Source organism: Botrytis deweyae (genome assembly GCF_014898535.1).
Source record: "Botrytis deweyae strain B1 chromosome Unknown BDEW_004, whole genome shotgun sequence".
Lineage (NCBI taxonomy): Eukaryota > Fungi > Ascomycota > Leotiomycetes > Helotiales > Sclerotiniaceae > Botrytis > Botrytis deweyae.
The window spans coordinates 1,721,407-1,746,243 of record NW_024066211.1 but is presented as its reverse complement, the minus strand read 5'-3'; the positions used below and the strand labels follow the sequence as shown (position 1 = coordinate 1,746,243).

At 42.8% G+C, this 24,837-nt stretch overlaps 5 protein-coding genes across 5 annotated transcripts; 4 read left to right on the top strand and 1 right to left on the bottom strand.

Moving 5' to 3' along the window:
* Positions 1-2,526: 2,526 nt before the first annotated feature.
* Positions 2,527-3,042, top strand: EAE98_002518 (uncharacterized protein; the record flags this gene model as incomplete). The annotated part of the gene is made up of 1 exon (XM_038950138.1): positions 2,527-3,042. The coding sequence occupies one exon, from the start codon at positions 2,527-2,529 to the stop codon at positions 3,040-3,042; it is 516 nt and encodes a 171-aa protein (XP_038813877.1).
* A 1,433-nt stretch (positions 3,043-4,475) lies between these two features.
* EAE98_002517 (uncharacterized protein) lies at positions 4,476-7,509 on the top strand (the record flags this gene model as incomplete). Its single annotated transcript, XM_038950137.1, has 9 exons — positions 4,476-5,437; positions 5,486-5,647; positions 5,705-5,774; positions 5,825-5,960; positions 6,010-6,128; positions 6,176-6,259; positions 6,309-6,449; positions 6,499-6,577; positions 6,635-7,509. 9 exons carry the CDS (start codon positions 4,476-4,478, stop codon positions 7,507-7,509), a joined length of 2,628 nt encoding a protein of 875 aa, XP_038813876.1.
* A 1,416-nt stretch (positions 7,510-8,925) lies between these two features.
* On the bottom strand, positions 8,926-9,664 carry EAE98_002516 (uncharacterized protein; the record flags this gene model as incomplete). Its single annotated transcript, XM_038950136.1, has 2 exons — positions 8,926-9,379; positions 9,468-9,664. The coding sequence occupies 2 exons, from the start codon at positions 9,662-9,664 to the stop codon at positions 8,926-8,928; spliced, it is 651 nt and encodes a 216-aa protein (XP_038813875.1).
* A 418-nt stretch (positions 9,665-10,082) lies between these two features.
* On the top strand, positions 10,083-11,879 carry EAE98_002515 (uncharacterized protein; the record flags this gene model as incomplete). Its single annotated transcript, XM_038950135.1, has 1 exon — positions 10,083-11,879. The coding sequence occupies one exon, from the start codon at positions 10,083-10,085 to the stop codon at positions 11,877-11,879; it is 1,797 nt and encodes a 598-aa protein (XP_038813874.1).
* A 2,303-nt stretch (positions 11,880-14,182) lies between these two features.
* Positions 14,183-24,727, top strand: EAE98_002514 (uncharacterized protein; the record flags this gene model as incomplete). Its single annotated transcript, XM_038950134.1, has 10 exons — positions 14,183-14,511; positions 14,577-16,143; positions 16,223-16,381; positions 16,453-16,550; positions 16,621-18,042; positions 18,098-20,100; positions 20,183-22,555; positions 22,606-23,249; positions 23,430-23,576; positions 23,801-24,727. 10 exons carry the CDS (start codon positions 14,183-14,185, stop codon positions 24,596-24,598), a joined length of 9,540 nt encoding a protein of 3,179 aa, XP_038813873.1. The 3' UTR covers positions 24,599-24,727.
* Positions 24,728-24,837: the final 110 nt, after the last annotated feature.

Sequence of the window (24,837 nt, the reverse complement as noted above, 5' to 3'; positions counted from 1 at the left end):
AAACATATACACATAAGAGACGGAAATTGGTTTCTACTGACTGGAGATACATACATACTTGGTACTCCATAGAAACGAAGTAACTGGGGTATGTTATTGTCCATTCTCAAATTCTCACATTCCCCCTTGCTTATCCCCCTTGCTGCCCCATATAATGTAACCCTCGCCACGAGGGGCAATGCAATGATCTGTTATGTTTGATGAAGGAGAGGTGATATCCGAGGTTAGATTTGGGATGTTGTGGTGTATCGTATTGTTGTCGAGTTACGAAATGAAATGAGAATTATCTAGTATCATGTTCAATTCTTTTATATCTTCACCTACTCACTTCACTCATCTCCATCTTTCACACCTCCCCCTCCCATCCATCACCATCCTATTCACATAATCGAGAAACCAAACCATCGATCCCCAATTCCTCAACCCTCAGATAAGTACCTACCAGGTATCCAAAACGCAATCCCCCACCTACCCATCCCCCGATCCATTCATCCCCACAGAATCCCGTCCATCCACCGACCTACCATACAGCCAGCCCAGACGAGCCAGAAACTTGCCTCCGAGCCTCCTTGCTAAGAAAACATACCGAGTAGCAAGTACCCATCCATCTACTTATCACGTCCCTCCCCAGCCCGCGCAATGCATACTCCGTAGTCCGTACGTCCACACACCTGCCCTTTTCCTCGATTTCTCCCAGACCCCTAATCAGTAATCCGTTAATCAAGCCATGAAAATATGGAGTGGACCCTGAATAATTTTCTCTCCATACCTACGAATCTATGTATGTATCCGCTCTCGAGATATGAAACTCGAAACTCGAAACTAAACACAGAAGAGTGATGATCTTTTAAGCGTTTGGGTTCATCTTTACTAGGAGGTGTTCTCGGGTTGTTTGAGGAGAGATACATACCTAGGTAGTAGATACTAAGTAGACAGATGCATTTCTTATTGCGCTTATGATATTACTTAGTATACAAAGTAGATAAATACCGAGGATATGATAATTACATTACCGCTAACTTAAAATATAAGTATACCATCCAACTTTCCGCCCGCAATTGCAATTGCAATTTATTATCCACACACATAACATATCATATCATACCTAGAAAAGCGGTGTCGACTACTAGGTAGATACCTAGGTAGGTATTCCAAATCAGCACTTCCAACACCACCACCCCTTCAATTCCCATACACTACAATACATACCTAGTACCTCCCTCTCTACACACCCAGACTCGAGTTGGGGTCACCAGGTATCAAAACACAAGGAAGGTATGTCGTGTAACCACACACAAACCGCAGTTCTGGGTTGGAACGTGGGAACCTGAACCGTTACATTTTGATCGGCTGACTTGAGTATTAGTAGGTACTTAGTATATATATATATATATATATATATATATATATTCCTAGTATATACTAGATATGTATATACGAGTAAACTATCGTAGTTCCGTTTCATTACTCCGTAGGCTCGTTCGTTCGATTCATTCATTCATTCATTCGATTTATTAATTTCTTTTCTAAACATCTTGAGTAAGATAATTGGTCGGATCGTATTATGGTATGTAGGTGTTCGTAGAGTATGAATGATTATTAGGATATCTATCTAGTATCTATCTAGTAACACTAATACTCCGCAATAAGATATGGGATAGGATAGTCAGGTACGTATCCAAAGTTAGTAGTAAGTAGGTAGGATTTGAATTTTTCGAGTTATGGATTCAGGATCTTAAACCTAAATATCTAATTTTTCTTTTTCCTCTATCGTACGCAGATTTGATTGTTTGCAGCTGGTGATGATGATACCTAATAATATTGATAATGAATAGGTCCCTAAGGATATAAGTATTTTCATATGAATATTCAAGTATATACGATATGTATCAGCTAGTTATATATACAAACGCAAGTAAATAAAAGATTATAATTAGATTTATGAAATCGTCGAATAAACTTATGATAGAGTTGAAATGTTAGAGAAATTGTAAGTAAGTAAGTATTCTTGATAACTATATGGACTTGTATGGAATTTATATGATCAAGATTGTTGCGGTGAAATGAATAACGATGTGCTTTTACTGTGCTAGAAATTGTCTATTTGTCTTCACGATTTGGGAGTCTAGAGTATGAAAATATCGCGAATACCTAGCAATTAAGTAATGGGAGTAATCATTTATATGTGGTTGATACTTGGGTGTAAATATTTAGTATGTCCTCCTTAAAAGGTATCTTCTTATATTTAAAAATGCATTTTTATCTCACAAATCTTTTTGATGGTTGATATGTTATGGAGGGCTATTCACTCATAGAAGTATCTATTATTACCAAAGTAGTATCACCAAAGTAGTATCACCAAAGTAGTATCACCAAAGTAGTACCACCAAAGTAGTATCGCCAAATCAGTAAACTGGTCATCGAGAGAAATAATCACACATATCTACCTACCTACCTACCTACCTATGAAAGAAGCCTACAGTCACTCAAACTCACAACTCCAATTCTAACCACATCAATCCCACCATGTCCCTATCAACTCTCCAACCCAACGCCCTCTACATCGTCCTCTTCAACCGCGGATATCCCAACCAAGCCGACGACTTCCACTGGGCACTCTACCTGCACCACAGCGCGCAAAAAGGCGGTATCAAATACCACGTCCGAAACCGCGGTGCGGGCTGGACTGTCGATCACGGAAGCACCCGAGGGATTTTGAAAGAAGCGCTTCTTGTTTGTCTTGTTCAGATTGCGGCGATTCCGGATGGGCAAGAGGAGTATGTGAATGGGGTTTTTAGAAGTCTGGATGGGACGCTGAATGAGGGGGAAATTACGTGTCGGACGTGGATTTTGAGGGTGTTGGAACCCTTGATGAGGGGGGGAGAGGGGGAGGGGGAGGGGGATAGAGTGAAGATACTGAGATGTGAGAGTATTGAGGGGTTGGAGAGGGAGGTGAAGGATTGGGGGAATAGGTATATGGATGAGGCGAATGAGAATGTGCAACCGAGACCGGTGGTGGTTTCGAGAGTTTGTGGTTTGTGAGGATGAGGGTGATGGTGAGGGCGAGGGTCAGGGTGTGTTAGTTTTGACTCGACTCGACTCGACTCGATTCGTATCGACCGAGGCGCACAATGTTTACAGTAAGAATGGTGTTTGGGACGTTTCAATGGAATGTTGCTCGACTTCTACTCGAACTACTGCATCGAACAAAGATTTGCGGGATGGCTAATACGCGAGTTGATTTCTGGGATCCATGGTTATGATTGCCGTGTGGTATGTGCGAATATCGACGAGACGGACGGTGAAGAGGTTTGAACAAGCAATCACAAGCTCACCATGCCCAGAAACGATATCCATAAGCATTAGAATGATAAACTAAATAAACCATCAACCATCAAACCCATTGCGATTCATAATTATTCCTTCCAAACAGTACCGCTACATACCTACCTACCCGTGGACCTATGTGTAAATCCGAATACGATATTATGTAGTTCATGTAAGACCTAGCAATTCTCTTCATAAGGCTACTTTCATCCGTGCCAAGGAGACTACCTCATCGACTGCGTCAGCTAATCGATCGTTGACTTGAAACTAGTGAACTACATGTGAGGATAGCGTATGCGCTATTTATCGGCTAAGGTTGTTATTAGATCTTTGAAGATGGCTGGTGTGAAGATATCAGCTGGTATGATCGTATGGGTTATGGTATATTAGATCCCGAGTGTAGTATAATAGTCCCTCATTCGATTCGACGTAGCCGCTGCAAGGGAAAGAAGAGGAGAATATATCGACAAACTCTAAACCATAAACCATCTCCCATTGGTCAAAGAGAGGAAATGCATCTCCTACCTTGATCCAATTCGTACTCCGACAAGGATTTTTACAAACTTCAAAGTTCACACATTACTTCATACATAAATGATCGCCCTTTCCCTGCTGGTCCGTGATTCTGATGGAGAACTTCAAGCCCCACCAGATGCGATAGGTCTACCATATAATTTCTTTGTATTTGATTACATTCTTGGCGTTGTATAAGCCAAGAGAAATTGGGGAAAGTGAGAATTTAACTTGTTTTTGATAGAAATGAATGATAATTGTTGTTGTTGTTGGTCTTTTTCGCTTTTGTTGTCATTGCCACGGTGACATTCGCTTTTCAGGAAGCAGAAACTTCTATCTTGTTTTGGATTCTATGTCCTGTGAGGGAGTGAATTGACATTTCTATACCTAGGTAGGCACCTGTCTAATTGCGATCAGAGGGAACCTACTCAGCGAGTAATCTCGAGGTTGCACAAAGCATTATATTACGCATTTGGGTCAACTGGTAGAAACGCGGACGGGCCGTATCATTTACTTTAAAAACGGATCAACAATTTAATCTTCTACTTCTCCCTCGCGCACATCACCGACAAAAAACACGAATAACCATACATACACATAATTCACAGCTTCCGAATTCCCAGCTCCCATAAACAATGGCAGCTCACTATCGGGACGATCTCCTGCACGGAAAAGAGCACATCGACACCCACGCATCCTCGAATCCATGGCGCCACCAAGAATCCACCGCATTTTCCAATCATGCAAACATCGGAGCTCGAGGAGTAGAGGGCAGAAATGAAAAAGAGGATTTGGCTGGTTTTCTTAACAAATCGCGAGTTCAAGGCAAAGGTTCACCCAGTCCGCATCGACCAATTGTACTAGCTGGGAATGCGCAGTCCGAGGAACTTGAAGCTGCGAGGAGGGAACAAGAGGAATTGGAGCATAGGGATGCCGTGAATGGGGTACAGAGGACTGGCGCGGGGGCAACGGTTAAGTGTGGTCCGTTGCTTAATTATAGACGGATGGAAAATGATGTTTGGTTTGGGAGTGTGTTGATTGTGGTTGATTCGCATACGGTCAGGGAAGATGCAGTACCGGAGTTGAGATTACGAGTCCAAGAGAGGAGACAGGCTGCACAAAATGGTAATGGGGCGGGTATTGCCACTGGGAGTGAACAATTGAATGGTCATGATCAAGCGCCGGGGATTATTAACGGGGTAGATTATTCCGAGAACGTACACCTAGCACAAGCATCAAATGGCAATATTCTACAACAAAATGGAGTGTCTAATACTTCTAGCGATTTGGAAGAAATCAAAGTTAGAGGAGTCAAGCTTTATGCAGATGTTGCGAATACTTTTTGGAGATTTCATATCCAAGTTCCAATGCTACAAGAAGAACTTCGATGCGAATACACAATTCCCGGTCTCACATTTGCTGAAGGAGGAAAGACGGATAGACAAACCTTTTTCGTACCAGCGGTTACCGAGAGTATGAGAATAATGTTTCATTCTTGTAATGGATTTAGCGTAGGAACAGATGAGGGAGCTTATAGTGGTGCTTGTCTTTGGAGAGATGTCGCACGAAAACATGAGGAAGCTCCTTTCCATGTGATGTAGGGATACCCTCGATTTTCGGATTGGTACAGACTAACATTCGATAGGCTTGGTGGTGGAGACCAGATTTATAATGATGGAATTAGAGTCAATGGTCCTCTGAGACCTTGGACTGATATTGGCAATCCTATCAAGAGAAGGGAGTATCCTTTTCCCGAACAGTTGAGGAGAGACTGTGATGATTATTATGTCAAGAATTATATTCGCTGGTAAGTCAATGGTTGGAGTGGAAGATTTAGGCTACGAAAATTAACTTTAGGGTACAGGTATTCCACAGAACCTTTTGCTGCGATGAATGGCAAGATCCCTCAAGTCAATCTTTGGGATGATCATGACGTAGGTGTCTTTTGTCTCATGATAGGTTTAGCTACTAATCAATTCAATAGATCATTGATGGCTTTGGTTCATACGTTGATGAATTTATGCGTTGTCCCGTTTTCCGCGGTATTGGTGGTGTTGCTCATAAATACTATTTACTCTTTCAGCATCATCTTGCACCTCCGGCATCTACATTCACGACTGGTGCGTTGTTCCTCGGACCATTCTTTTGTCCTATACTAATATTTCTCAGATGCACCTCAGACCATGTCCACGAATGGAGGTGGAATTGATCCACGTCAAATAGAAAATACATATGTATTGGAAAATGACGTTCCTGATCCAAGTTATATTATTGGTGATAGCCCCGGTGTAAGTAATTTCGCGTTGTCTTAAAAGATAAAGCTAATAATTTGCAGCCATATGTAGCAGAGCGCTCCCGTAGTATCTATGCAAGATTAGGCGCAAGAGTTGCTTTCTTTGGTATTGATGCTAGAACGGAAGTAAGTAGTCAGAATTATCAACCAGGGAATATATTGACCTTTAATCTAGCGTACACGTCATCAAGTCAACTATCCAGAAACATACAAGAAAATTTTCGATCGTCTTCGAGAAGAACTTACAGCCGCAAAAGATTCTCCAAATCCTATTCAGCATCTTATTATTTTACTCGGAATCCCTATCGCATACCCAGTAAGTCTAATATTACAATTCAAACATGATATGATGCTAATATTTGTAGCGTTTGACATGGCTAGAGAATATTTTTTCAAGCCCCTTAATGGGCCCACTCAAATTTATGAATAAGCGATTTGGATTTGGTTAGCGATATTTGATACATCCATTTATCTATAGTACTTGCTAACCCTCATTGCTAGGTGGAAGTTTCTTCAATCATTTCGATGGCAGTGTAGATCTTCTTGATGATCTCGATGATCATTATACAGCACATACCCACAAAAAAGAACGTCACTACATTATCAAACAACTTCAATCCCTCGCATCCGAATTCTCAGTCCGTATCACCATTCTTGGTGGCGACGTACATCTCGCTGCCGTTGGACGTTTCTACTCAAATCCTCACTTGAACATACCAGTTTCAACAGATTACAAGTATATGGCGAATATCATTTCTTCAGCCATTGTTAATAAGCCTCCTCCGCAAGCGGTCGCAAATCTTTTAGCGAAGAGAAATAAAATTCATCATTTAGATAAAGAGACTGATGAGACACTGTTGAGCTTCTTTGATAGAGATCCGGGAGATGAGAAGAAGAGTAGTAAGAGTAATACTGTCACGATGCCAAGTCGAAATTGGGCAGTTCTTACAGAAAATTCACCTTCCTCGGCATCTTCCATTCCGGCCCAGAATGGAAATGCTGAAACGCCAGTTGATTCCTCCTCAGGACCCTACGATCTCCCCGCCTCGGAAACACCAAAAGATGGACACTCCCCCCTCCACAAGGGCGAACAGGGCGCAGGAAGCGCATACAAAGCAGCGGATCCGCAATATCACGGCAAGAGCGGAGATGGAAGTCTAGACGTGGTGGTCCGAGTCGAGATTGATCAGCATGATGCAGAGGGCAAGACGCGGGCGTATGGCATGAGCGTACCGGTTTTGAGATATACGGGCGTGCCGTTGGTGGTGGACGAGGGGAGGAGGAGTTGGGCGGGGGGAAGGAGAAGTTTGAGGGAGAGGAAGAGTAGGACTTCTGTGGCGGGGAGGGGGGGGAGCGCAGGGAGAGAGGATGTTTAGGTGGTTGGTGTGGGTGGGGGGTGGAGGGGGGGGGAGGGTGAGTGGGTAGGTGGGTAGGTGGGGGATCGATTAATAGTGAGGAGACTGGGAAAATGATTGGTTGGGTAGATGAGGGAGGGATATGATATGTTTTCAGAAGAACGGATGCGTACGTTGTTAATAGTATATCCATGTCCATGGACTGGATTGGATTGGACGGGTTGGGGATTCTTTGATACCAGGATTGCGATTCTTTCCTCTCTTCTTCCGTCTTGATTGTATTTGTAATTAGGTAATATTGCATCGTTATTTTTATTGATATGATATTCTTATTGTCCTTGTCCTTATCGTTGTCATTGTCATTGGCATTGGTATTGGTATTGTCATTGTCATTGGTATTGGTATTGGTATTGGTATTGATATTGGCCTTCCCTAATTCGTGATATTTATTATAATCAATCATCTGCTACAAAATACGAATTATTCGTCACGTCACGTCACGTCTTTGTATTTTTGTCTTTTTGTGTTTTTATATCTTCATATTTTTATATCTTCATATTCGTATCTGTATCTGTATAATTCCAAGGCAAAGGAAAGTTTTATCGTGGAGATTTATGGTAGGTAGGTAGCTAGCTAGCTAACTGACTAGATGGATGGATGGGTAGATGGATCTCTTGAACGACAATTTAATTCTTCTTCTATTTAAAGCTAGAAGACCAGTTATAACAATAAACACGAGAGGGAGAGAGAAAATGAAAGGAAATGGTATCTATAACGCCGCCGATGCCCAAAAAATAAATGAAATAAAAAATAGAGCAAAAACTTTTGTGAGATGTGAAGATTGAATTTTTTAGAATATGAGCTGGTATCATGATGAGATGTGATGGAATGAGTTATAACTGAGAGATATTGTGCGGAAACCCGGGATATGAAGAACGAGTTTGCTGTTTTGCTCGCGTGGATGAATTCGGAGAAAGTTGAGTTTCTATGGTATAATCACCTTGTTGCTTGTAGGGTGGGAGTTGAATACCATGGTTGGAGAACCCGTCTTGTTAGATACTACAAGTGACTCCTTTGGATTGCAGTGACTTTGTTTCTTTGCTTTGTTATTTTATAGTGGATTTGACTCTTAGTTTTCAAGACATACCCTGTTGAGAAGGTTGATTGTTGAGTATGGGGTCGTTAAGATTGTGTTGGTTTGAATTATGGGTAATTGTTAGGCAAATAGATGTTCCGGTCGTTGAGGCTCCTTAATTGATCTTGCGGTGTTGAAAGGTGTGGAAATGAGCCAAAAAACGAGTCGAAGGGTAGTTGGCAGGGTCTCCAAGGATTATTCTTAGAGCATTCCTCATAGTCGGTGATTTTAAGCCCTTCTCGAACAGATATCTTCCAAGATTACCAACGGGTACTATGTGAGACGAAATACGAGTTACCATCTCACAAATGCATACCTTCCTCCTCATCCGCACCAGCATCTTCGCGCATCCGTAATTCCATTGCTCGACGTAAAGCTTCATCGTCCAATCTTCCTCCTGTATTCGTAGTCGCAGTGTTTCCATTTGTTGTAACTCCATTCGCCGCCGATACCCCATTCGCCATTGGAGGTGCTGCTGTAGCTGCAGGTGTTGAATCCATCACAACTTCACCTCCCACAATTCGTCCCGTAGTAAATGTTCCATCGGCCCAAGGGTTACTCCTACTTTCTTCATTCGCAGAGGTTGTGCCGTTTGTCGCAGGAGCGGGAGATGATACATCTTCTTCTGGCTTAGGTTCGGCGCCAGCTTCATATTCGCCCCATACTCCACCTCGAGCTTCGATTTCTGTGCGGAGAAGTGAGATGCGGGTTTCCATGCGGGCTATTACAATTTCGTTTTCGCGAATGGCGTCAATACTGTCAGATTTGATTAGTAGTTATTTCTAAGAGGATTGCATTCTTCTTTTGTAAAGTATGGAAAAGAATTCAAAGGAGAATAACATACCAATCTTCATCCGCCTTCCCGTCTACACATTCGGGAGCTCTCCCTTCAGCGAAAGGTTTCAATTCTTCGTTAGAATAATCGAGATGTGCGATGGAATTGCGTAGTTCGGCGGCTTTGAGGTGAAGAGTAGACATGGGGAGATCTTTGAGAGCTTCTGCGAATGCGGCAGGGGAGATTGGGAGGGCGTCGGCGGACATGTTGATATTTGGGTAGATTTGAGAATTATTTATCAAGTTTGTGGATGCTGTTGGAGGGGTTGTGTATAGCTCTTGCGGCTATGCCTAAAGTTGGAATTTGTGAAAGCTGATATTCCTTTGTCGGTAAACAAGAGAGGTGTTGGCTCTTCAAATTCTTGAAATTTACAGAGAAAATTTCGAGATGTCGTGAATTGATGATTGTATCTGAGAGATTGTAATAAGTGATAGGAATGGAGGGGTTGAAGTCGAGGCAACAGCTGCCCGCGCGGAATTATCGCATATTGGTCCGTGCGCGTAGATTTTCTATGATCTCCAAATCCAATCTCTAGGAAATTCGATGGCGAATAAGAACACCATAGTGGGGTTCCTTCATCCAATGATTCAAAGCAAGGTATGACATTATAGTAAGAAGTTGAAGATGAATAGTCTTTGGCCTGCAGCACGCAGTTCGTGCTTACAAACTTGGGTCACTCTACAAACATGCAGCAGAATTGATGGTTTAGCCTCGAGGCTTGCTCATGGAGCTATACGACCGTATTCGATATCGTCGGCGCCTTTTCGAAGGAGGGGACTAGGCGCAGGGAAACCAGAGGTTGAAAACTGTTGCTGGTCAGGAGCTCTAGGGTTGCACTGCTCGAAGAGGTTTTATGCCTCGAAACGAAGGGCTTCAAAAATTCCAAAGAATTCGACATTATCCAAGGAATTGCCTCCAAAGAAATTATCTCCAAAGGCTACGCTTGGAAAGACAATATATACAAGATATGACCAACTACCAGCAGACTATGAAGATCAAATGGGTCTAGATTATCGAGAGGATCCGATTACAGAGGAGGAAATCCAGGCGATTTTTGGACGTGTAATGGATGTAGATTCGGCAGAACGATTTCTGAGAGTTATACATGGACGAAGAGTGGCGGGAACCTTACCAGATCCAGATGAGCCTAGTTCCTTAGCATACTGGGAGGAAGTCGCGCAGAGAAACGCATTAGCATGGCTAAGAAAGAATGTTCCAGTTGATGAGGATGAGAACGCAGCCTTACGAGCCGAACAAGAACTAGCCGAGATTGAGGGAGAAATCGTTTCAGACTCCGAAAGAATTGGGATATATGTGCCTAATGTTGGAGGTGGTGTAACGAGGGGGGGAAGAATCAATCTCAATATGTACAAACCAAATGATTCGAATGCGCCAGCAGAAGAGAAAAAAAGTGTATATGGTGATAGTGGATTAGATGCTATCAGGAAAGCCAATCAAGCAAAAGCAGCCGCTTTAGAAAAGAAGAAGAAGGAAGAAGAGTTGAGCCAAGCAGATGAGATACGATATAACACTGGCACATTAGATCACGTCAAACCAAGATCACGAGTAGAACTTCGTCGAAAAGGTGAACATCCATGGCTCAAACACTTTGAGAAAAAGGCGCAAGAAACTGTCCCTGATGTTATTCCCGAATTTTCTGCTTTTACTCGTCTTTGGCCTTCCGCTCTAGTTGTTCTCTTAACAGTGGGTGTCTCGTGTACATTGGCACATTTCTACATACCCCCTCTCCGAGACTCTCGCATGTTTCCAGAAATTCCACCCGCAGTTGCCACAGTCTCTGCACTAATTCTGGCTAACACTATGGTACTTTTCTTCTGGCGTGTGCCACCTTGTTGGACAATGCTCAACAAATACTTTATGATCATTCCTGCCTACCCTCGAGCATTATCAATGATTGGAGGTGTCTTTTCCCATCAAGCCTTCACTCATTTTCTCCCGAACATGGTCTTTCTTGCCATCTTTGGAGTTGATCTTCATGATGAAGTTGGTCGCGCAAATTTCCTCGCCCTATATTTCTCGATAGGTGCTGTATGTTCCTTTGCTTCAATGGCAGGATGGGTATGGAAAAGTGCTTTTATTTCATCAGGTCTCGGTGCGTCCGGTGCGGTATGTGGGGTTATGGCGGCAGACTTGTGGTATAAAAGAGATAAGGGCATTAGCTTTTTTGGGCTCACTCCATCGATTCCCTCATGGGTAGCACTAGTAATGCTATTTGGGTCGGAAGTCTTAGCTTGGAGGAGAGCGAGCAGCGCTGCTGGCAAACAAATTTTGGATTATCAATCGCATATCACGGGATATATTGGGGGCATGGCTGGTGCAGAGGTGATTAGATGGAGGGATAGGATTAGGAAAAGACAAGCTGAAGAGAGGAAGATGCAGATCGAGGGGGTGTTGAAGTGATGATTGAGAGGTAGAGAAACAGAGTGTAAGATGTTAAAATGTAATTCTATTTGAAAACTGGCTTGAGACGACTCTTCGAATATCCTTACAGGAGAAGCAAAACTCATAAAATATAGATCGGGTAATAGAACAATGTATATAGAATAAAAAATGGAACACCGCAACTCTATCGAAATGCTCGTCGGCCACATCGTCTAGCTCCTTACATTTCCAGCCATACCCCGCTGAAAACTTTATGAATAAACGTCAAGAGTACTATTCAAATTCCTATCCAGCTTGTTTCGACGCAGGATTTGTTTGCATTTGAACTTTGAACTCGAATTCATTGAGAGGGCAAGTTCGCAATATACCGGACACTGACACCGTACGCATGATCAAGTCCCTCTTTAAGAATGCGAACCATAGATGTTATGGTCTGCTCTTGTATAACCTAAGACATTTTGATCTTGAGAGGATTTCGCATTACCACATTTGGCAACTGGGCGTTTGGTAAGGCAAAAATTGATCATTAGGCTGAAAGACTACTGGGAGGTGTGTTTTCCTTAATATAGATAATCAAGGTCTGGAGGAAGTGAAATTCCTGGACTAGCGACCAGCTCACTGTCTGCGTGCGAATATGAATATACACAAGAAACTTGACTCGTTTGTGAAATGATAGTCTACTCAATACTTTATGTTTTAGTTCCTTTTGGATATTGATAAGGTATGGTCTGAGATACAGGGCGATACTGAGGCAGTGAGGCTAACGTTGTGATTGTGCTAGGCCTAAAATAGCAGGTGGGCTGGTTTGATGACTAATATTTCTTCGACGTTTGACGTTTGACGTCGAAAAAGAAAGGGCGAGGAAAAGAGACAGGAATGTTTGCTGGCAAGTTTCTTAATATGGCAGCTGCGTATTATGATTGGTCGGTCCGAGAAAAGATTCAATCTCAATCTCAAGATAAAGAGGAAAGAAAGAGGATTTGACTGACTGACTGGTTTTGTAACATATATTGTGTAGGATGTTAAGACCTTGGTTGGTAAGTCCAATAAACCTTTTCTATGGCGATAATGCACTGGTGTTGATGATGAGGCTTGCGTTTGTAAGGGCGACTGCTATGAGGTCTTCACTGGTAAAGTATGATCCCTTTTCTTCTCATCATAATGTTGGTTTTAGCAAGGAGTGTTTCATTTGTAGGTTTGATGAACGAATGAGAAGATATCTGCTTGGTGATGGATATCTGCAGCAGCCATTAATGCATTCAAGTGGCTCGGTTAAGCTCGGTGTCGTATCGCAGGAAGGCCGCATATGTCAAGGTTGTTTGTTTGTTGTTCATTTCGGGTTGGTAGGGAGAGTTCCAGTAAATATATGGATGCAATAATTCAATGATTGTAGGCTGAGTTTCCTGTGATTTTCCTTTTCTTTGTTGGAAAGAGATGCTGCAAGGTGGTGTCTCAGCCATCATATCTAGTGAGATGCCCACTGGTTCTTCTTGATATCAGAGTCGAATGTCATAGATGATAATCAAGTGGTTTATGCTATAGAAGGAATGAAGTTATCTGGATGAGTATCTCCTGAACCTTGATGGTGAAGGCATAGCCTCTCATATTTGCGAGGCTGCCGTTGAGCCCAAGCTTGTGAATAACAACATGACTTCATTTTGCTCAATAATCTCTGTGAGATTTTGGTCAATTTCAAACTCGAAGCGGAAGTGGAAGATGAGTATAGGCAGACATCCATCAAATAGAGATAAAAATCGACTCGTATACTCGCATCCAAGTGCGGATGTTATGATTGGCGGGAGGATGCATGAAATGATTCGAATGGTTGAGTATGTGTGATATTGTACTCGAATGGATGCTCAACCAGGAAGCACACTTATCAGGTGGGTAGTAATCTCTTTAAAGATGAAAGGCGTGATGGACGAAATGAAGCAGTAAATTGCGAACCAAAGTTTCCCAAATAAGCCTCATTTATCGATAGGCATTGGGTACCCAGATACTCAAACGATCATTTGATTACGAAATTCTAATTGGAAGATTGAAAAAGCAATATGGGGTGCCTGTCCCGTGCAAGGTACTTTTTGTTGTTGTCTTGGTTCCGCGCTAGTGGGGCGGGGGTTGTTGAGACTTCACCTCCAAAAATTCTTTTCACTTCAACTTTCAATTCCTATAAAAATCCATTTCGTCTTTTGATTCTTTTGATTTGATTCGTGTAACAACTTCGTCACACTTCCTTAGACTGTGGGAACAACTACCTCTCTATCTACGTTGTTCCAAATTCATAACTCGATCAACAACTACACCATATCCTTTCAGTCGCCATGGCGACAACGAATTCCGTTATGGAATCGTTGGTCAACCATATCGTCCTCCCTCCCCGGCTCCCAGGGAGGGACGACAGAAACGAAGGATTGGAAAGTGCTATTATTGACCATTTCATCACGGCTTCCAGGACGATGAGAAGCATCACGAGGGACAAGCTGTCTGAGAATTGGGATTGGATCCGTCGATCATTGGAAACGGCAAAAGCATTGAATACTAGAGGAAGATTATCAAGAGATACGCTCTTGTCTGAGTTTCAATCTCTACAGAAAAATGTCTATTTGATTCTTAATATTGCGGAGCAGAACGCAGCTCTACTCATTTATCGGTATGTTCCAAGCTATCGCAATCACAATATTTGTCAGAGCCCTGTTTTCTAACTGGATCTAAAAGTTCCGAGGATCGCGTAGTCTTTGAGTCTTTCGAGACATCGGCATCCGCACAGAATGTCATGGCTGCTGAGAATGCCTTGGAATGGAGTTTTCCTGGGTATGCCGTCGATCTCCCTTTGTCAACATTCAACGAATCTAGTTTTTTAGAAGAGTTGGCTGTTTTCTTAGAGCAATCCAGCACCGAGTCAATCAAACGATTCGCTGCGAGAACATGTAAAGCTGGTTCTCTCGTCATTGAGGAACGCGATACTGCTTCGTGCGCCCTCATATCTCAAATGCTCATGACGCTATTGGAAGGAAATGGCCGTAGGGTATATCCTACAATTCTGAAGAAGCGCATTCGAGACGATGTACTATGGTTCAATGCTGCAAAGCCATGGAGACGAAATCCCTTTTATCTCGTATTGCGAGTTGCCATACAGAGACAACTATACTCAATGTCAGATTCCGGCCGGACACAGTACAAATTCATGAGATGTCTAGCTATGGCACAACTTCTTGAGCTTCACATGTACGAACTCCGTCTTGAATCATTATCATACTTGAAAACAAAACTTTGCCGACGCCTTGCCAAGCTCGAAAACGATGACGTCAAAGCATCAACTTCTCTGGGAGCTGTGTACGAACACACCTTCAAGGCTTTGCGACCAAATTTCCAAAAAGCAATTCAACGGGCCTCAGAACGAATTGAATCAGAGTGGCTAGCATTCAAGCGGTTGAATCAACGACCAGTCATGACACTTCCAAAACGCGCTGCGGATCGTGATTTATACTTAACACTTCCCAACAGCGGCCGTTACCTACATCGCATCATGGATGAAGCTCTTCGTCCGCCTCCACAGTTTTGTAATTCTACAAAGAAAGTTGACGTATCTGCAGCTGCTTCCAGGAAGATTGGGAGTTTCGGAGACCGATATATTGCTCTCTGCGATATGGAGATTGGTATTGAGTCGAGACACCATTCTCCATCTGCCACCAATCTCGAAAACCAATCCCGATGCAGGGAGGTCTCACGAGAAATATATAGATATATCAAGGAATCCGAAGGCGCTTATTCTGTTAACTCCGAGGAACGTTCCATAATGTTGTTGAGCATCATGGAGCTTTGGATCTCTATGGACAAACATGCATGCTTTCTCTATCCATTACTTAAGAATTTTCATCCTTTCTTCACGTCCGAGATGATGGATATTTTCCAACTATCTCTGAAAAAAGATATGTCTAGACTACAAAAAGTTCAGAAGTATATACAAGATCGCTGCAGAGCTGCAGTCGGTAATGGAGGACACAGAACCATATTCGAGGATCCAGCACAAGGATGCTTTGCCGACCGCTACTTTATTGAGTCTGATGAAGCTTCAAGGCTGCAAGAGCTTCTTGAAGCTATAGAACTTGACGCTGAGCAATCACGTGAGAGAAAGATAGCAGAGTGGTCAAAGGAGAGTGAAAGGTATGACAATCTTATCAAAATGATCAACGAAAGCACCTGCATAAACACAATCGATGGACACAGCCCAAGTTGTCCAAAGTGCTCGATGGAGAAGCGGGCCAAGTTCTTTAGAATCAAGGTGAGAAAAACCCCACTGCGATATGTTGCCTCTTTGGATCTAGTAATTAATGGGAGGTCGGTGATTGATAAAACTATAGGTGTACGAGCATCCTTTACCTTTAGATCCTATCCAAAAAAGAGCGGTGGTCTTCGAGCTGGCTTGCCCTCAGGCATTTTCGGTTTATCGAGACACAACCTGGAAAGTCCTGATTGCCTTGGCTTTTCCAAAGAACCAAGTTGTTTTCACGGAACCTAGAGTAAGCTCTCTCCACATAGTTTCCGATAAATTGGATCATACCATGAGTGAACAAAACTAATTGTACTCCAGGTCCTTTTAAAAGATTATCCGGGACTCTCGGAATATATGAGGAACAAAGAACATGGAATTTCATTAGGGTCAACTAGAAAAATATTCCACAATACTCAGTTAGTTGGCTCTTCCATAGCACAAGTCCATGCACAAACTTGGACAACAATCACTGACTCATATGTCTAGTTATCGCACCGTTTTATTCCCTGTTGGTATCGATGATGTGTGTCCCTCCAATACCCTGAGATTATCCTACTACGATTTTCGTTCTCAACGATGGCTAAGCCGAGACTTTCACAATCAACGACCATCATTTTCGCATCATTTCAACTTCATGTTGCCTAAAACCTCACCATTCTCGGTGCTTACGCAAGGCCCGTCTGTCAATATGGATGGTATTTCGTCGTACGAAGTCATTGCCAGCCAATCAAAATGTCCCAGAGGTCTCAATGTCCATGAGTTTATGGCCTTTCAAGCACTAATCTCAGGCAAGACGCGCCGTCTTACACAATTGTTGGTAGAGCTTGGTTCTCAGAATTTGAACTTCAGTACCGAATCAATGGCTATCTTAGTTTCGCGTTTAATACTCGAAGCTGGTCCTAATACCGACGGTGATTATTTACGTGTCATTCATCAATCATTCCGAGATAATAGTTTCTGTTGTAGGATGTTGGAGCAATTGGACCGGAGACTGAAGAATATCAGGACAAATTATCGTGAGAATTATTCCATGCAGATGATATTGACAATACTTTTACGCATCAAGGAGCTGGCGGCACCCAGTATTGTTGAACTAGCCTCACAGTCACTCGAAACCGCTCGGTCAATCACTTCATCTTGGGTGAAGGTTCTCAGAGAAGAAATAAGACAAGCAGTTGATTCTGATACCGCTTCTAGATGCCAAACATACTGTCTATGGGCCGCTCTTCTCTGCCGAAGAACAATTTTCAATTACGACAACAAACTTTTAGAGCCCACTACACTTCGTTGCTTTATCGAATGCTCAATCACGCTACAAGACAACCTTTCCAATGATCCTGCTCTGGCACCACTTGGGCTCAGGAGTGCTATCATTCAAGACTTGAAGGCCGTCTATCACATGCGACATGTTATACGCGAATCTCTGATTGCTAGCCCTGAATCCTTACTACTAGCAGTGGGCATTGTGTGGCCATTACCAGAAGGAAGTAAGCCACGTGTGTCATCAACGTTGGTTTTTGATTGTCCTGACAAGTGGTGGGTCTATGCGAAAGTCATTAGCTCCTCTTTCATGAAAGAACAGACGCTGAGTTTTCATTTATTCTACGGTTATCTCTTGATAGACGGCCAGCCTCTAGGGATGCTCCCTGCCGAGTATAGAGCTTCAGCTACTCTCCAAGATCTCTTTGGTGATGTCAACCATCTCACTTTTCCTTCTTCTTTGCCCGGCTCCCAGTTCCAGTTAGCGAATGATCAATTCGGACATACAATCCATCTCGGTTCCCGTGATGGAGAAGTCGTTGTGCGAGCTTGCTTAGGCAACACTGTTCTGGAACAAATACCCAGAACAGTATTTTACACCGATAATAGTTTTGATTTACCGGAACCCCTAGTGTTTGATTGTGTTCAGTAAGTTACTCAAATTCCTATGCATAATCAATACACTAAAGCTAATGCAAATAAGCTGGCTCAACTTAAATACGGGCATTGTCGAGATTCGACAGAAACCACATATATGGAGGTTCAAAGATGCCAACTGGCAGCTAAATATACGCACCCGTAAAGCTCATCGTCGTTCTTCCTGTTTAGTCGATCCATTTAGTATAACATTCAAACGAGTTTACAGGATTCTTCAATATTTTGAGAAACCGGGCCATTTGACAGTCTACCAGCCACAGAAGAACAATCTCACTGTTGAGCTGAAACGCCTCTCTTTATCTTTCACAGTTAACAATAAGAAGTATCTTGCTTCGTCACAGCTGCATGCGGAAATAGACGCGGATCAAGATTGTGGAACTTGGTATGGACTACGAAGCAAAATTGTACTGCGCGATACAATCAATCCTCGGGTGCGTAGTATTCTAGTGCCAATGCCTGGTCACGATCCCAACAGTGTGAAATCTGAATGTCATGGAATACATGTTCAAGTACTTATTGAAAATAATGGAGCTTATGGTCGCTTTTTTGTCAATGATACCTTGGGGCGTATCGATTGTCCAGCTGAGCCTTGGCAGCTTTACACCAAAGCCTTACTGCATAGCGTGACATCCTTTCTCCTACCAGACATTTTAACTAAGCGTACTGGTACAGAGGAGGCCGTTGCGTGTTTAAAATCTGGTCTCTATCAGCCTTGGGCACCTCTAACACTGACAGCGCGCTTGTGTCTTTCGAAAATTGCGAGGCTCAGCCCAGTCAGGGTGTATTACCCAGAGGACGGAAATTCTATGCAGAAAGTAGAATGGAATGATAAATGGACAACCACTATTCAATACGACGGCTACTACTCGATAGTTCAAGAATTGATCGACAAAAGTGACAACTTAGAAATGTTTTCTCAAGAAAAAACACAAGGGATGCTGGAGCTGAAGGGAGTGCAACAAGAACACCTTGTCAATCGAAGCTACAACTGCTTGAGACTTTTCAAGCGCCAAGATGGGTTTCTTGAAAACCTTATGATAGCTCCAGATCTTGTATACGATTCAAGAGACAAGTACTGTGCTAGTCAAAGACGCAAAAATATCTTAGAATGTGTTGATCATATCATACAATGGCCCCAAAAAACACATGCCGTAGCAGATTTGGCCGGAGTGCTGCAGCAATACCCTAATCTGAAAGGTTTCCACACAGAACCCAAGAGAGTTCTCTTGTCGGATCGTTTAGATGTTGATTTTAGTGTATCATTCGGCCCATTGTATCAATTCTGTCGACAGGCTTCCGTCGACGACAAGTTTCGACTTCAGTTCCAATTTTCTTTGATGTCATTTCGAGATGATATCGATATGGATCTGATTAGAGTATTGCTGGCGTGCTCTGTATTGGAAGACCTGAAAAAATTGGATCCTCCAACCTATCGGAATTATGTCCATTTTCGTCCAAATCAAATCCCGCATCTTGCATACATCATACAATTGCTAAAGCCGTGCCGCATACCCTACCCGCAAGACTTCCGTGATACTTTTGGCGGATTCAAGCTACACACGAAACAGCGCAAGAACCTAGAACGTCAAGAACATCAGTACGAAACTCAGACAGATACTGATTGTGAGCTATTTGCGAACTTTTTGCTTGCTCAATGGCCGTGCCTAGAACCTTCCATTGTCGGATTTTCGACTCCTGTAAATATAGATATCGCCAAAGCTATGAGCATTATTCTCGACGATTGGGCAAGAATATTCCAGAATATGGAGCTATCTAAGTATCTTGAGGAGGTTCAAAAAGTGATTTTTCGAGCTTACAGTGGAGCCAATTTTCAGTTGCCAAACATGGAGGTTCAAAAACAAATTGTGTATGCATCAAGAGTTCGAGGCAGTGAATTTCCCATGCTGTCAAAAGATTTGATGCAAATGCCATGCAAGGTCATGCTGGCATCTACTATAACAGCTCCGCCCAATCCACAAGCCGAAAAATCGAGTCACAATGGCCATATAATCTCTGAAGAAGCGTCGCTTCTCGAGCGCATTGTTTTAAGTAAGTCAAATCAGAAATTAATTTTCTCTTGATCAAAATGCATGATTTACACATGGACTCTTACTGATGTTAGTTATTTTAGATCTCATGGGCAATGAAGCCTCGTTGGTGCGCCAAAAATATGGACAGGGACTGCTACAAAGCCTGTCTTCATTCAAATTGTTTGAGCAGATTCCGAAAGGCGGCAGAAAAAATGTCGACTCTCTGAAGCTTTCCAGTGATATAGACAAGACTAGAAGCGCCATAAGAGAAGTTTTCAAAGAAATATGTCAATCATTTGACAGCCCGAGTGCTGCATGGTTGCGACCAGGAGGTTTATACCCATGTGTTTCAACCATAACACTGCTTGAGAATCTACGTTCAACCTGGAGCACCGAAATCAATTTTGGGAGTGGCATGAGAGAGACTTTGATCAATTATGCTTTACACATCACAGAACTTCAAAAACTACTCAGAATCGAAGAAGCAATCTCGAAGGGCGACCAACAACGCTTGATTGAAGAACAGAATAATCCGGGTCATTCAAATTGGAAGCCAATTGAAGAGCCTGATTGGCTTTTGATCGAGGTGGAAGCGAATGTTCTTATTCGGCCTGATCAAGTTGACGTAGCCAGAGCTACAATTTCTCCGAACTCCAAATCAAATTCTGTTCTACAAATGAACATGGGACAAGGAAAGACGTCAATCATTGTACCTATGGTGGCGTGTAAGCTAGCAAATGCCGAGCGTCTCGTGCGAATTATTGTGCCGAAACCATTATTGGTGCCAACGGCGCAGTTGTTACAAGCACGTCTTGGATCTCTCTTAGGAAGAAGCATCCTCCACGTACCATTCTCAAGAAAAACTCCTAGAGATACATTTAAGACTTACTTCAACTTGCACAAGGCGGCTCTTCAAAATTCAGGTATCACTATTGCTTTGCCGGAGCATATATTGTCATTTCGATTATCTGGGCTTCAACGTCTTTCAGATGGTCATTTAAATGAGGGAAATTCTATGATAAAAGTGCAACAATGGTTAAATAATCGTTGTCGAGATGTGATGGATGAAAGCGATCAAATTCTCTCATTACGCACACAGCTAATATATCCAAGTGGTGCTCAGAACTCGGTTGACAATTATCCTCATCGTTGGGAGACAGCTCAAGCTTTGCTGGCTCTTGTAGAAGGGCATCTATACCATCTCGAGAAAGCTTATCCTCATAGTATCGAAGTTGTTCGAAGAGATTGTGGGGGCTACCCTATGCCATTTTTCCTCCGGAAAGATGTTGAGGAGGAGCTGCTGAATCGACTTGTTGCTGATATATGTACTGGGAGAACTTCAATTCTGGATGTGTCCCGTTGCTCCAAATTGGATCGTATAGCCATTAGGGATTTTATAACAAAACCCAAGGTTACCACAAGTATATCTAAGGTTGTGAAAGGTATATTTCCAGATAACCCCGCAATGAAACGCAATCTCTTAAATGTTCGCGGTCTGTTGGTACACCGAATATTGTTGTTGGCGCTAAAAAAGAGGTGGCACGTACAATATGGTCTTCACCCCGATAGAGACCCTATTGCGGTTCCATTCCATGGCAAAGGTGTACCTTCGGATCAAGCGGAATGGGGCCACCCAGACGTCGCAATACTTCTTACTTGTTTAGCATTTTATTATGATGGACTTAATAACAAGCAATTGCACCAAGCCCTCGAGCATGTTCTCAAATCAGATGATCCGGCCACTATATATGATCAATGGTCTATGAGCTGTTCTGTATTGCCTGATACGTTACGGGATTGGAATAGTATTAATCTTGAAGATGAACAACAAATGCTTGAGTTATGGACGCATTTCAATCTATCTCCAGTAATCATCGACTACTACTGTAACAATTTTGTATTTCCGGCACACGCCAAATCCTTCAGCCTCAAACTACAGGCCAGCGGCTGGGAGATCCCTTTATCATCAGCGGACAATCCAAATTCCATTACGACAGGCTTTAGCGGCACCAATGATAATAGAAACTTACTGCCACTCACTCTCAAGCAGCAAGACTTGGAGAGACTTGCCCATACCAACTCTGAGGTTCTCACTTACTTGCTTCAGCCCAGAAACCGGCGATATGTAGTTGCAGCTGACGAACGAGGCCGGCATCTCTCTGAGATTGACTTGTTGCGCAAGATCTCGAAATTGGGCATCCGAGTGCTCATCGATGCTGGAGCCCAGATTCTCGAGTTGAGCAATGAGTCGCTTGCAAGAACATGGCTTGAGATCGACACACAAGCACAAGCCGCCGTTTACTTTGATGAAGCAGGAAAGCCAATGGTGGTCCATAAGAAGTACAGACCAGTGCCGTTATCTGCTTCACCATATTCCGATGACTTAAGAGACGTTGTTGTTTATCTTGATGAAGCCCATTGTCGTGGAATTGATCTGAAAATGCCTGCTAATGCTTGTGGAGCGCTAACTTTAAGTGAGTTCATAATTTTCGAAAACAACGACGCTGATACTAATTTTGAATAGGTCTTGGACAAAGCAAAGATCATACTGTGCAGGCAGCAATGAGACTGAGGCAACTCGCGACTACTCAATCTGTTATATTCTTCGCACCACCTGAGGTCAATCAGAGCATATTGGACTGTGTTAAAAAGACCCATGGTAATAACCTGGACTCGTACGATGTCATCTGTTGGCTTCTGGAGCAGACGTGTATAGGTATAGAGCTTATGCAGCCACTTTATTATTCTCAGGGCATTGATTATTGCCGTAGAGTTCAGGCTGCTGCTGATAATGTAGATTTCCTCACCAACGCGGACCATCGAGAGCAGTATCTAGATACCCTCAGGCAAAAGGAGCAGCTTTCTTTACATCAACTTTACGGAATTAAAACCAAAAGCAAGACTGTAATTGGTACTGGCGAATTGGCCTCCCAAACAGCCAGTTTTGTCAAAGAGCTCAATGCAATGCGCAAAAGCTTTCGAGATACTGGCGATGCTGTTCATCATACTGCTTTACAAGAAGTTGAACAAGAGAGAGAAGTTGCCTACGAAGTCGAAACTGTGCGCGAGGTTCAAAGACCTATTCATTATACCGCTTGGTCATTCCCTGGGCTGGACAAGGATATTGTAACCTTTGTCAGAACTGGCCGAATTCCAGCAGGCTCTGCAGTAAGTTCAATCAGCCCGCCGATTAACTTTCCTCTACTACCTACTTCCGTTCCCTGATGTCAAATTTCCGCTTTTCCATTCCATTCAATGGACCATTTTGATACGTCACTAATCTATGGTTTTCTCATTATCCCCCTAATAACTTCTTTGATAAGCAATAATGACTAACCAACCCTACAGTGTTGTGAACATGCCTTTGTAGCTTTGAGAAAAACCGACATTGGTAGGAAGTTTGGAATCAACTCTAAAGCTCTCAATTCTCGACTATTTGTGTCTAGAGAATTCATGCGTACTGTTAAAGTGATTCAACCACACGATAATTTTCTGGTAAGTTGGCTCTATGCCTTAACAGTCTTCTTGGAGAATGTTTCCTTCTACATAATCCGTTTTGGACCTTGGATGACTTTGAGTGTTTCCTTCTACATAATCCGTTTTGGACCTTGGATGACTTTGAGGGTTTCAACGGACATGAGAGATTGTTACACTTCCAAGATTCATTTGGGTTCAAATGATGTTTTGTATGTAAACTTTTGCTAACATTTATTGTTTAGCGTCAAGTGAGTTGGCTTCTGTGGAGTCCTATTACCGAAACCGCGTTAGTCGTGATACCTGAAGAAACGGAGCTCCTCATTCCAATTCTTCGTGACTGTTTAGCTCCTGTATGTTTTCTCTTGACATATGCAGCTCCTACGACCCGCAAGATGCTTATTAACTTCAATGATCTCCGATATTATGCTATACCCGCGCTTTCAAAGGACTGGATTGCACCATCGTGGTTATTAGTACAGTTAGGTATCTTCTCGGGAGCTCTTTACTTTGAGTACTCTCAATATGAGTATCTTCGTGGATTCTTGGGATTTGGAATACAGAAGACTATGGAAGAGTTACAAGAAGACTGCTTGGAAGAAGATGGCCATGTTATCGATGGGAAAGCCACGGAAAACGGCAATGGAAAAGATCAGACCTCCGTCGGTTTTACGTCCAGACCTCTAACATTCCTGCAAGAATGGTTGAGTGTTAGACGCAAAGGCCAAGACTTCTCTCATGCACCCATGGGATATGTTTGTCAAGGCAAGGTCCTTACCGAAACTCATCCATTTTTCAGCAAAAACGAACTGAACGCCACTGCAAAGCTCACCCAGCCCAATCGTAGAGGGATGTCCAGTTCAAAGGGGGCTGTAGCGAGCACTGCTTATGACGATGACCTTAACGATGACTGGGCAGACATGAATGCCGATGAGAATGGAGTAGCAGTGGGCGATGACAGTGGTTCTGAGGATGATGATCAGTATGAAGATGAGGAGACTAGTAGTGGAGGTGTGTTTACCGATTCGGAGGATGAATTTTAAAATGTCGAGTGCTTCAAGGGTTACTTTTCATCGGAATGGTGAGTGAGTCTAGAATTTGGTATGTATTAGTATTACACACCATTGCTTTTGTATCTTGAAAATATAAATAGTGCTTTAATGCTGTGGTTATGAGTAATTAAAATGTATTCGACGTGTGCCAAATATTGCAAAGCTTCTTCACAATGTTGCTCACTCCATTTGAAACTTGCGTGAAATTTTGGAATGATCTTGCATGAGAA